The sequence below is a fragment of the Taeniopygia guttata genome, chromosome Z (assembly GCF_048771995.1).
Source record: "Taeniopygia guttata chromosome Z, bTaeGut7.mat, whole genome shotgun sequence".
Taxonomy (NCBI): Eukaryota; Metazoa; Chordata; class Aves; order Passeriformes; family Estrildidae; genus Taeniopygia; species Taeniopygia guttata.
This window is the reverse complement of record NC_133063.1, coordinates 48,150,817-48,164,025: the sequence shown is the minus strand read 5'-3', so window position 1 is coordinate 48,164,025 and position 13,209 is coordinate 48,150,817. Positions and strand designations below refer to the sequence as shown.

Genomic DNA, 13,209 nt, shown 5'->3' with positions numbered 1-13,209 from the left:
ACTGGCTTTCTAGAGCAGTCTTGCCTTAAGAGAAATATTGTATGTATTTAGAAAATCAAATCACAGGTTATTTTGAACTGGGTCTGTATTAATATCACTTAGACATTCTGAATAGTGCCACTTAAAATGCACTTTTACAGTACTTTTGACGGTAACAGTGCTTCTAACTTTAAAAGATAATGCAGTTTTTTCCAGCTCTCTGAGGTTGTTTTTGGTCTGGAGTGCTTTTTGAGTATATTTATGCTCCTGGTATTGCAATCACTCTTCTATCCAACTGGCAAACCTAACTAGTACAATAAGAAATGCTCTGTCATTGAGCTGAAGCAGAAGGTGGAGCTTGGGAATCAATTTATGTTTCTGAAGTCCACAGTTTCTCTGGTGCCAGCAGTGTTGCTTTAGGGTCTGTTCTGTAACACTTTCAAAGCTCCAAAAGCTTTTAAGCCAACAAGCATGATTAATGTCTGCAGTACATTGGTTCTTTTTATTTATGGGTCAGATAAAATTACTTTTGTTTCCTTTTAATCCTGTATTTTCATAGTTGAAAGAGATCAGAGCAAACAGGGTTCTGGTGTTTGACAGTGAACCTACAAATAGAAAATCTGAGGCTGTTTTAACACTTCTCATATACAGGTTGAAAGAAATTTTATGTGTGTATGTATACATGTGTTTGTGTATATACGTATTTATATAAGCCACTGGAGTTTTTTTTTTTATATTTCATCTCATCACTACATGTCCTCTAAAACAGTTGAGGTTTTAATATTGCATTACTAAGTGTCCTGTAGCTGTGACTAGTGCATTTATAAGCAAGCTATGTTAACAAAGTCATCCTACATGATCAGAAAGAAAAATTTCAACATGCATTCTGTGGTTTGGATGACTTCTAAAGAGTCTTAGAGTGCCTTTGTTTTAAACTGTGCATTTTATTCCTAGCTATAAAGGCTTTGTATGTATACTGTCACACCAATTTTACTTGGTTTTGGACAATCTGAGTGTAACGACTCTGGGCTGAATCCAACTTTCCCTATTATTTAAGTTAATTAAAAAATGCATTTTGTTATTAAATTAGACTAAGAATTTAATTAAATTAATCTTAAACACCATGTTTATTTCTTGATGTACTGTGCAAAAGTGCAGTATTGATTCCTGCTGCTATACTCAATTTCAACTAAGTGGTTTCTGGCCCAAAATTGATGTGGACTAAAATTAAAACAAATTTCAAATTACTACTATCAGTCCCCTAAGTTATACCATCAAAAGGAAACAAATCTGTATTTTTGTCTGACCCACACTTGAGTTAAATGATCTTTGTGAGTTTATTCACTGCTGAATGCAGTACTGCCTCTAGGCAAACAAAATCAAGTTAGATTTCTCTTCAAGACACTGAGCAGTATAAAATGGTTGTGCAGAAAAGTTCACTTTTGAAACTGGAGAAAATAGAATACTGAATTGCTAATTATTGCAGCAAAGAAGTTCCTTATTCTGAAGACTGCTGCTTATTTGCTGCAGAGTAACAGTATGTGTTTGTGTTTTTCTTACTGCAGCTTCTCATGCTCTGTGTCTTACACTGATTTGAAGTTTTCATTTTCCTTAGCCCGCTTGGGGAGCTAGTTCAGATGTTAAGGAAGGCTTTACCGGAAGGACCAGTTGGAGTAAAGATGCAACTTGAGTCTTGCTCGTGGAGTAGAATCATGTTTGATGTGTTAAGTAAAAGGCTAAAAAAAATCCAAACAGTGAAATGAAATTGTTAACCGCATAGCTACTGTTCCTTACAGTATTGTGCGTTTGACAGTTGACCAAATCTGATACATTTGAGGAGCTGTAAGCCAGCTGTGGAGTCTTCCTTTGGCGAACAAAGTGTACATACTTACAAACACCTCTGTGTGTGCGCGTGTGTCTTTTTCATCCTTAGCTAACAGCCCCGGTCCAAAGCCTTCTAGCAGAGGGACTTGATTCCTGTCAGGAGTTGCTGCCAAGACATCGGAAGGATTTTTGACCAAGGTTTTCTAAAGCTCAGTGTCACACCTGCCATGCTTTACAAAGGAGGGGTTTGGATGCATAGTCCTAGCATCTGCTGTTACTTTGTGTTTGGTTTTTGGTTTTTTTTTTCTTTTCGTCTTTGTCTCTCTCCTAAAATGAAGCAGTGTTCACACTAGTCTTATAATAGTTGACTGGATAAAATATATTTTATGTAATAAAACTTACCTAAATTGACATACCTGTTAACTTTTAATGAAGAGGTAGTGTGGACACAGCGCGTCTAATTGAAGATTAACCCCTTATATTTAGGCTAGTAATAAATTATACAGGGTTATACGTGTTTTGTAAATTAATTCCGTTTTTGTCCTAGTTTAGTAGGGTGGTAGGTTAGGCATCTGATTTTAGTTGCACAGTCTTTAAGGGGTTAATCCAGAAATGTGAAACATATGCAAAAATCCACAGAATAAATATTACAGGAGTTTCCTTGATACATTTTTTCAGTCAGTGTTTTCTTAGTGTAGTACATGCCTCAGCACCTTCTGACTTTCAGAGTCTTTTTAAGTTCCAACGGTATTCTTATGACAGCTATTAGTAACCCATTTTAGATCAACATTTCCAGCACTGAGTAAGATTCTTTCCTGTACATTTAAATTGCAGTTCTTCTCAGTAAAACTATTTTACAAGTTGAAGGTTTTCAGAGATAAAAACCTTAAACCTTAATGAATTATTGTGCTAAAAGTTTGCAGTGTCACCTATTTGCATATTAGTTTTAGAAGAGTGTAAATAATTGACTGATCAAGCTATTGGCCCCACAGTACATATTTGCATTTTTAGTTCCTCATCCTTATTTTGCCACTTTTTCCTGTGGTGGGTTTTCTCAGGATGTACTCCTTGTCTCATATATCTGAGTTGTACTCCTTCCATCACTTAACTTTAGCTAGCACCCCTGTTGTGGGGGTTTGGAGGGGATTTTTTGTTGTTGTTTTTGTTTGGGATTTTTGGATTTTTAAAATTGGTTTTGTTTTGAAAGAAGCATCATGTTAAACATCTTAATTTGCTCTGTAATTGCACTGTTAGTGAAGATTTTAATTTTTCCACTTTAATACATAGTCTGTAAATTGGAATATCTGTGTGAGAAGTTACCTATGTTCTTCTCAGCTTTGCTCTTATGAAGTCTTGATGGTTTTATCCCTGTGCAGAGCAATGGGACTATCCTATCAAAATGCTCAAATCTGAATATAGGACTTCACATTAAATGTAGTTACTGTACTGCAAAGCTATACTACCATGTTAATTCATGGTCTTTTAGCTCTATATACTAAAGAATCCTACTATTTTACATTTGTGATTTTAGAGCACAATTTCTGCAAGATTCCTAAAAGCTTCTCGTTGCAGGCATGTTTCATGAGTCTCATTATTTTTTATTTTATTTTATTCCGTAACTTAACCTAAATTTAGATCGAGGAGGAGTAAACTCTATTGTTCCAAACAATAACTCCTTGAAATGTGTGCCATTGAGTGAGGGCTTTTTGTTTCATCTCATTTGGTATATCAGCAGTTATGCTAGTAACATATGTTGTAGTAGTCACCATAGCCATTTTCAGAATGAGTAAGAAGTAACTTCTAATGGTGATCACTGATCTGATTATATCCATATAATTTTCAAGTAACTCAAGGAAACCATTTCACATTGTTTGGTGGTTCCAGTTTCACTGATTAAACCACTTTTGTGGTCTCTTAATTTCTTTGGTAGCAAAGCAGTCCACTTGGTAATTAAATTATTTTTGGAACATTTAAATAGGCAATGTCTGGCATGTTTTCTCCATCTTTTAGACATTTTGCTTTGTTTTTTAGACTATTCCTTGCTTTTCTTTATCTTGGTGAGTCTTTAGTAAAGCAGTCCCTTTTCAGATCCTTCATTGCATCCTAAGTGTTGCTGGAACATATCTATTATGGGCTGAGGAATTTTATTTATATGGGTAAGAGAAAAAGTGCTAGAAAACAAGGAACTCTGTAATATTGAAGAACAAGTCACATTCCTATAGTCAGGTTTTTTAGTGTCAAATAATTTTAAGTTTAAGGCATGATAAAAATAACACCATGGCTAAACATTCAGTGCTTTTAAGATTTGTTATACTAAGTTCTTCTTTCAAGAATAGGTCCCAAATAACACCTGACAATTAAAATTTAAAAGAAACTAAGTTTGAATGTTTCTACTTGGTTGAAGTGGATTTTTGTGTTCCTTCTGTCTCGTGTTCTCTGTGCTGGTGCACTGTGTCCAACCATCCTTCCTTCGGTATTTAATTTTAGGGGATATGTGTTTTTCCACTGTTAGCTGAAATAAAGAACTATGCATTGCATAATCAGCAATGCAGTTGAAAATAACTTCAGAGCTGAAGTGCATTATGCTCTTGATCATCCTATGGTCGATGCTCTAGTCCTAATTGAGCGACTACTGCTGAACATTTACATTTCTCATTCAAGGGTTTAAACTTTAAATGGCATGTGTGACATTGAAGCTATTTAAGGAAGTGTCTTGCTCACCTGGTCAAACACCCATTCCTCACTGCATTTTGCCAATTCAATCCATTTTAGATGTAACCTCGGGTATGGTGAAAGACCCACCGGACGTCTTGGACAGGCAAAAATGCCTTGACGCTCTGGCTGCTCTACGCCACGCTAAGTGGTTCCAGGTTCGGAACATCATTTTACTTTCTTCTTGTAGCCTTATGAGAGATTAGTTCAGTTGCAATATGAATGTTTAACTGTGTGAAAACACTCAGCGTTGTTCATGCTAATAATACTTGATACTTCTCTGTTCCCTAAATTTAACTGTAGAAGGTTGAGTATGGAGGAGCTGCTTTATGCAGTTATTGCTCATTTGACATCATTTTTTTTTCCAGTCATTGAGAAGGCGATGTTGAAAGCTTGACTCGCTTGGGGTGATCATATGTTGTATATTTGTTATATATTCCATAAGGCTGCAGAGTAACTTCGCATTAAATAATGGAATATGCGTTTAAAGCTTTGTGTTTAGATTTAAGACTTTTTATTTCTTTTAAGTGCATTAAGTGTAGGGAATGAAAGGTGAGAAGCAACTGTTTGGTTTAGTGACTTTGCATGCTGGCAAAGGCACAATAAAGAAACCAAACAGATCCCCTTGACCTTTCAGTCTCTATACCTATTTCTTAGATCTTTACTTTACCCTTTTTATTTCTAATATAGAAAGATACTGTATTTATTGTTTCAAATGAACATGGGTCAAAGTGTATAGGGGATCAAGAAATGTTATTCTTGTATAACCTGTGCACTTTGACTTCTACCACCTTAAATTAATAACCCTGTATAAAATACTGCTGTAAATGGCAGCTCACGGAATAAAGTTGTAGAATGATTTGTTTCAATCTTGTATCTGAGCTTCCATTGAACAGTGGTGTTTTAGTCTTTCAACGAGTCTGGTTTGCTCTGGGTGCAGGGGTTAATTAATTTGATTTTGTATTGCTCTCAAGGCTAGAGCTAATGGTCTGCAGTCCTGTGTGATTATCATACGTATTCTTCGTGATCTCTGTCAGAGAGTTCCTACTTGGTCTGATTTTCCAAGCTGGGTAAGTAATGTTTTTTTAATGAGCCTTCTTAATAAATATGTTACTACAAGGAAATTATAGGGAAGTGTTAATACAATTTTTAAATTCAGGCTTTTTCAACACATAATGTAGGGTTTTGTTTGGGATTTTGGTTTTTGTTTTTTTTTTTGCTAACAAATAGTCCAGATTCCCTCTTAAAATACAGTTTTCTGTGTTTTTTCATTTGAAGCTGGAAGTTACTGGTTTTTTCCAAAAGAAATTTTCTTGTTCTTTTCTGTTCTTTGTGGGTAGATTCCTATTCTAGGTTTTAGCATTTTCTTCCTTTACTCTATATAAAAGAATCTATTTTAGTCTAACCACCTACTCTGAATTGCTTGGAGTTTGCTGAAGCTTATTTAAAATAATGTCAGCTGTGCCCATATAGTTCTGTGACAACAGAAAGAACTTGAAAGAAAAAATCACAGTAATTCTTATGTTTATGTCCCTTTCATAAGGGGAAATACCATAGTACTTCAGGACAGCCTGTGGTTGTGTCATCTTCATATTTTAGTCAGTTTCACTGTAATCTCTCGGTTGTATTGGGTCACCTTTCTTAATTCAGTTGAGTGTTCTTGGAGCATTCATTTTGCATTGATTACCATACAAATACTCCAAATACTAACGGATGTATAATCTGTGGATTGGACTAGGTTAGTCTGAAACAAATACCTGAAACATGCATCATTTGGAAATAAACCTAGCTCTAGCTGTTGTGTTTTGCAGACCAAATCCAGTTGCAATGAGCAATTCCTTTTCAGTTTTGACAGGAAGAACGCTAACATTGTTGTGATCTTTTGACTTTATTTAGATGAGAAATACTTTACAGCTCCACTAAGTTTGCAGACAGTTTTATTAAATTACTTCTAATAATATATATTGCTTCTGGAAAGGAAGTGGAACAGTAATGTCTGTTTTTCTAAATATTTAAATGGAAAAAAACTTGTGCCGGTTTCAGTACCGCATTTCATGAAAAGTACACTAAACAAATACAGCTTAAAAGATGCTAAGTGCTCTCTTAATATCACTATGATACTGAGCTGCCCAGAGAATGAACCTTGGCATACTTTCAGAAAAGTATCCGTACAACTATTGCAACACACAGCAGGGATATGGGTGAAGAACAAGGAATGTTGCTTTTTAATTCTCACATTATGTGTTCCAAAGCACATCCAGAGAGAAGAGATATGAAGCAGCGTGTCAGACCTCGCTGTGTCTCAGTTCTCTCCAAAAGTGATTCCTGATTCGTTCCTGGTGCCTGATGCATTCTCAGTGACATGGATCAGCACTGAACTCTAGTCAGCTGTTCTTTTAGCCTGTAGGAAAAGTCTTCTGATAAAAACAATGACAAAATGAAAGTGATGATATCAGGCAGTATGCATGGAATTTAATAGATTGGAGTAATACAGTTTTCTGAATACAGATATTCTTCTACCCTCTGTACTAAAAACCTTTTACAAATAAAAGAGATGACAGAGCTTTTTTTTTAAAAAACCATAAGTAATTGTAAAAATAGAAGTTAATAGGAAGCCTGAATGCTCACAGTAGTAGCATTTCATATACCTAAAAGTAGAAACTAAATTAGAAGAACTTTGTCAGGTTCCTACACATCATTCAAATTTGAAATCCAGTCTTTTTTGCATATAAACACCAAGACAACATAATTCATGTTTTCCTAGGACTGAGTTACAGACCTCAGTGTATTGCATGAGGATCCAAAAGAACTAGATTTTAATATATACAAATCCAAGGTCTGCTTTTTTTTCTTTACTGATGCTCTTTGTTTACTCCTTGAAAACGTCTTAATTACTGTTGCCAAATCCTTACTGATACAGCAGGAGTATGGAAATAATGTGCTCAAGAATTGAAATCTGTCAGTTAAATGGAAAAAAATAGAAATTCCATTCCTTTCTATTCCTAAAATAGAAAGGAATGGGCAGCCTTAGTGATTAGCGCTGCCTGTAGTTACTTGCATACATCAAAATAAATATTTACACCTTTAAAGGAAGAACAAAAGGTAGCATTTGAACAACTGTAGATGTGGTGAGGAAGACAAGGTCCAAACAACAAATGCCTCCAAAAAAACCTGGCAAAAACTATTTGAGAGTTAAACTTGCCAAAGAGGTAGCAGTTAAACATCAATCTAATTCTGGGAAGGAGATATAGGAGAAGTTAGATCTTTCTTTTACAAATACTTTTATAGGTTCTTCTGGAAAAAATTAGTGTCTAATAAAAGTGAACAGTGGAAATATTAGCAGAAAAAACATCAGTACTTAAAGCACAGCTAATGATTTAAACCATTTTAACAAATATCAAATAATGTATAAATTTCAGGACGTATACATTCTGAAAATGAAATGTATACACGATAAAATATATTTATTGTAGAGGTTTTTTTATACTTGTTTAACATCTGAGTTAGTGTTGCTTGCTAACCAGGAGAAAAATTGCTGTGCGTTTCAGTTGTGCTAAACTGAAGGACTAGTGAGGATATTAAGCATTTTAAGGACAATAAATTTTTGATGTTACAAGTTTCTGTACTCTTATAGAAAAAACTATTTCTATTTTTCTAAAGCATTCTGTTTCATTAGGTATACCGTGTATTATATTCGTGTGGCTGAAAGAATCAAGTGTCCTAGAGTGTTTCAAACTCTCAAAAATGGTTGGACAAGTTGTCTACCTGTATATGTAGGCTACTACTGTATAAATTTCTGCAAAATCACTGAACAACATGTGATGGGAAGAAGCCCATCACAGAATCACTGAATTCTTCAGGTTAGAAAAGACCTTGAAGATCATCAAGTCCAATTGTTAACTCAGCACCACTAAACCATGTCCTTAATTGCCATATCTGTGTGTTTTGCACACACTTCCAGGGATAGTAACTCTGTCATCTCCCTGGACACCCTGTTCAAATGTTTTACAACCTTACTGTCAAATTTTTTTTCCCTAATATCCAATCTAAACCTTTCCTGGTGCAACTGGAGGCCATTTCCTCATTATGTGGGAGAAGAGACCAACCCCCACCTGATACACCCTCCTTTTAGGTGCTTATACAGAACAATAAGGTAATCTCTGAGCCTCCTTTTCTCCAGGATAAACATCACCAGCTCCCTCAGCAGTTCCTAACAGAACTCTGTGCTCCAGATCCTTCCCCAGCTCTGTTCCCCTTCTCTGGACACATTCCAGTAACTCAGTCTCTTTCTTGTGAGGGCCCAAACTGACCCCAGGATTTGAGGTGTGGCCTCACCAGCTCCCAGCACAGAGGGGCAGTCACTGCCCTGGTCCTGCTGGCCACACCATTGCTGATACATTCAGGATGTCCTTGGCCTTTCTGGCCACCTGGGCACATTCCAGTTCATGTTCAGCCACTGCTGACCAGCACCCCCAGGTCCTTTCCCATTCAGCAGTTTTCCAGCCACGCTGTCCCAGCCTGGAGCTGCAGGGGGTTGCTGTGACCCAAGGGCAGGACCCAGCACTTGGCCTGGTTGAACCTCACACAACTGGCCCTGGCCCGTGGGTCCAGCCTGTGCAGATCCCTCTGCAGAGCCTCCCAGTCCTCCAGCAGATCAGCACTCACACCCAGCTTGGTGCCATCTGCAAACTGGCTGAGGGTGCTCTTGATTCCCACATCCAGGTCACAAATAAACAGGACTGGGCCCAGCACTGAGCCCTGGGGGACACCACCAGCAACCAGCTGCCAGTATCAGAACTCATTATTCATCTGGCACCACCTTTCTTCATCTTTATAAAATAACTGGGGTTTGTGTCCATTTTAACTGAGAGTGTTCTATGATGTGTAATGTTCTTAAAAAGTCACGATTCAAAATTCTCTACTGAGGAACAGTAGCAGCTTTATTCTGTCTTAGTCCATCTCCTAATTTATCTGAATCCTCCTCTTGTTGGTGTAGGCTATGGAGCTGCTCGTGGAAAAAGCAATTAGCAGTGCGACTGGACCACAGAGTCCTGGAGATGCACTGCGAAGAGTTTTTGAGTGTATATCTTCAGGAATCATCCTTAAAGGCAAGTTGCCTTTTATGTATACTTACACTTAACTCATCTGAAATCTTGCTTGATAATAAAGTAAAGATGTGTTACTAATTAGCCTGATTATTGTAGGTGGTCCTGGCCTTCTGGACCCTTGTGAAAAAGATCCTTTTGATACACTTGCTGTAATGACAGATCAGCAACGAGAGGATATTACTTCAAGTGCACAGGTATGGGAATGTAGTTGTGAAGTAACTAAATTTGATGTATGGTTTTGTTTTGGTTCTGTTTTTTTTAATGGAGCTTTATATTGGATGTGAAATAATTTTCTCAGACTGGTAAGTCGGAGCTTACCAGTCTTAAGGTAGGCTTTGAATGTATCACAGGACAAGATGTTATTGCACTGAAATAAATGTATTTTTTCTGAACAATTTATAGCATTCTCAGTCTGTGTCTATATATCTAGATCTGTAAACAGACTTACTCTACAGCAGTATGTTACTAGATTGGAAATTTTGTAAATACATCTGTGTAAGATTCATATAATAGTAATGATCATTCATGCTTCCAGTTTAAGAGGTTAGGGCCTCTTAATTTGATCCTTTTGCTAATGATTCCTAATCACATGTCACTTAACATGACATGTGACAAGCCTTGGCTGTTTCAGTGCAAGCCCAGAAGCCCAAACACATGTACATTAAGCTAAGATGCTGCACTTAGAGAAGCAGCAAAAGTGACATGCACATTTTATTTTGTTGATTTTGTTGGGAGACAAAAGATTGAATAATTAGACCTAAGGGTAATATCACACATCACTGATGTTCTTTCCTAATTGTTTGACCAAGTGCTTAAAATGGATGTTTGTTTGTAGCACAAGTAACTTTTCTTTACCGTTTTTCTAGTTTGCGCTGAGACTCCTTGCATTCCGTCAGATACACAAAGTTCTAGGAATGGATCCGTTACCACAGATGAATCAACGCTTCAACATCCATAATAATCGTAAAAGGAGAAGGGACAGTGATGGGGTTGATGGGTTTGAAGCAGAGGGAAAGAAGGACAAAAAAGATTATGATAACTTTTAAAAATGTTTGTCGTCATTGCTAATATTGATGGTAATGAAAAGTCCATTTGTTGCCTTGCTTTTATTTCATTCATAATGATGTCTGTTTAAAACATCCAAAACCAGCTTCTTAATTAGATTTTGAAGAGAACAACCTAGCTCTTCTGTGAGATTTTGAATATTTTAATTGGATGTACTGTATCAGACAAATTATGGATGGAAAGACTGCAAATGGAAACTTGTCATAGGAAAACATCGTTTTTCCTCATTGCATTTTCTTTAAATGTGTTGCTAAGTTTAGTATATTTTATTCTTTTTTTTGTCTTTCTTATTAACAAGTGCATTGTCTTCCTATCTTGACTGTATTTAACTCAGCATTTGTGTTTCTGTTGCTATGTGTATTTTGACCTTTTATTTAGAAGTATTTTTGTTTGCCTTTGACACTAGTTGTATGAGTTACTTTGTGTTAGGTAGTAAAACAGTTCCCCTCCCAATTAATATTTTAGAGAAGGTTTTTTTTTCCTTTTTTTGTAAAGTGAGACTGCAGGATTATGTTTTTTTCTAAATGTGAAGGGGTTACAACACATAATTGTCCTGCCATTTGAGTGCTCAGAATCCAATGTTTTTGCCAATCTTGTGGCATTTGTCTTCTTAGTGTGATATAACAGTGTAATTAAGACAAATTTGTGTTAATCTAATCGAGTTTGCTGTTAGTTGTGCATTAGCAGTATAAAAGCTAATATATACAGTATGGTCTTGCAACAGTTTTAAAGCCGCTGCATAATTGATCGAAGATTTGCATGATGGATTTTTTGTTGTTTTTCTTTTCAATAGAAGGGCTTTAAAAACTATTATCTTAGGTTAAATGCATAGGTCTTTGTATGATTGACTTCGTGACATAGCAAGGCCAAAAAATAACTTTCTGAATTTCTTTTCTCAACAAGCAAAGGTGGGCATTTTCCATTTAGACAAAGTTAGTCATTCTTTTTGGTCAACTTTGTCGATATGGTATTAATTCCTCTCAGCCCTTAAAATAAATGTTTGTCATATCAGTGCCTGTGAGGTTATTCCTTATATCTGTTCCTGTATAAAACTTCTGTGATTTTTTTCATTAATTCAAATTTTAAAAGTGAAGTATTACTTAAAAGTGAAGGTTATCAAAGGAAAAAAACCCAGAAAATTATTTACTGTGGCCATAGTGTATGCTTATGTCTCTTTCAAAAATCTAAATATAGCAGTGGTGTAAGTAAAGTTACATCATACTGTTGATGTATGCTCTGGTACACAGGTGTGATTTGTTGTCACAGCACTACAGTGGAATACACAAAAATCAAAATTTATTAAACTATTAAAATGTATTACACACTGGAAACTGAAGTTCCACTTACTCTGTTAGATGTGTATTATTCTTTGTTGCAAACTCATAAAACACAGATTAATATAGACTAACATTCCGGTAGCTACTTTATTGATGGTTGTAGGAGAGTATCACATGTGACAAAGATAAAAAATTTGTAATTTCTGATACTGTTTACTAAGAAAAGTCCAACTTCTGTTCCATTTCAAGGTTGAATTTATCTTTGACCTTTTTAATAAGCAACTATTGGAGCGGGGGGCATGTTTCTGTTCCCAGCATCTACTGCTAACCAGTGTGGGCCTATGGAATAAAAATACAATATTTTAGAAAAATAGAGGGAATCTAAAGATTTAAAAAAGAAAAACACTTAATAATAGTGTTCTGCGAGCATCAGAGTGCAATTTTCAAGGGAGTGATTATAAGGGGTTAGCATATAAAAGTAAAGCTTTCTCACTGTAGGAAAGCTTACTAAATAATTAGAAATAGGAAAAGCAGAAATGCTTTGAAGTTACTTTAAAAAAATTACACTCATTTCATTGTCCATTGCTCCAAGCATATGCTTGTTCTAAGGGGATATCTTGCTGCCATCATGTCTAGTTAGCCATTACTATTTATTTTGAAAGCTGCAGGTGCTATTCATGTGGCTAGTTCAACTCCATACCAAAGTTTCTTTCCTCATAAAGTAAACTTTTCTATTCAGGAATGTGACCGTAAAATACAGGATTAAAAAGGTCAAAGATGTATTTTAGATTTTCTGTATTTTTGTTCTGCTGGCTTTTAGCTCCTAACCAGTTTCTGAATCTTTTGAAATATTGTATACTTAAAGTGATTCCACATTAAATATGAAGCTGTGACCATGATTTTTGTGCTGTGTGGTGAAAGGTGAATTTGCAGTTTGTTTCTGGTGTTCCTACCCATTTTAATGGATAACTCCTGACTCTTGTTAACAAATCTAAAAATGCAAAAACAAGGTTTTCAAAAGTACAGAGCTAGCTTTGACTTAAATACTACACTGTGCACTTGGAAAGGCAAAACTAACTACATGAGCATTTGAATACCCTATGTTTTGGTAATGCTAACCTTTTACTAATAAGCACTGTTTACATTTTTTATTCAGCAGTGCTGTGTGTTAAATCCCACAATTGCAAACACTGTAGTCCTCATTCACAAGAGGGAAGTGTACACAGAAAAGATACTGTCCCCAT

General features: G+C 35.9%; 1 protein-coding gene across 3 annotated transcripts in view; it reads left to right on the top strand.

Annotated features, from left to right (window-relative positions):
* The window catches only part of ZFR (zinc finger RNA binding protein), a 47,785-nt gene extending 34,921 nt beyond the window's left edge, over positions 1 to 12,864 (top strand). The window contains exons 16-20 of one of the 3 annotated variants that reach the window (XM_030259083.4): positions 4,576 to 4,673; positions 5,490 to 5,585; positions 9,512 to 9,623; positions 9,720 to 9,817; positions 10,490 to 12,864. In XM_030259083.4, the coding sequence (XP_030114943.1) occupies positions 4,576 to 4,673; positions 5,490 to 5,585; positions 9,512 to 9,623; positions 9,720 to 9,817; positions 10,490 to 10,669 (584 nt within the window). In that variant the 3' untranslated portion in view covers positions 10,670 to 12,864. Of the gene's footprint in view, positions 1 to 4,575; positions 4,674 to 5,489; positions 5,586 to 9,511; positions 9,624 to 9,719; positions 9,818 to 10,489 lie in introns of those variants that run through there. The other 2 variants (XM_030259082.4, XM_041711461.2) reach the window with 2 other exon arrangements.
* Positions 12,865 to 13,209: the final 345 nt, after the last annotated feature.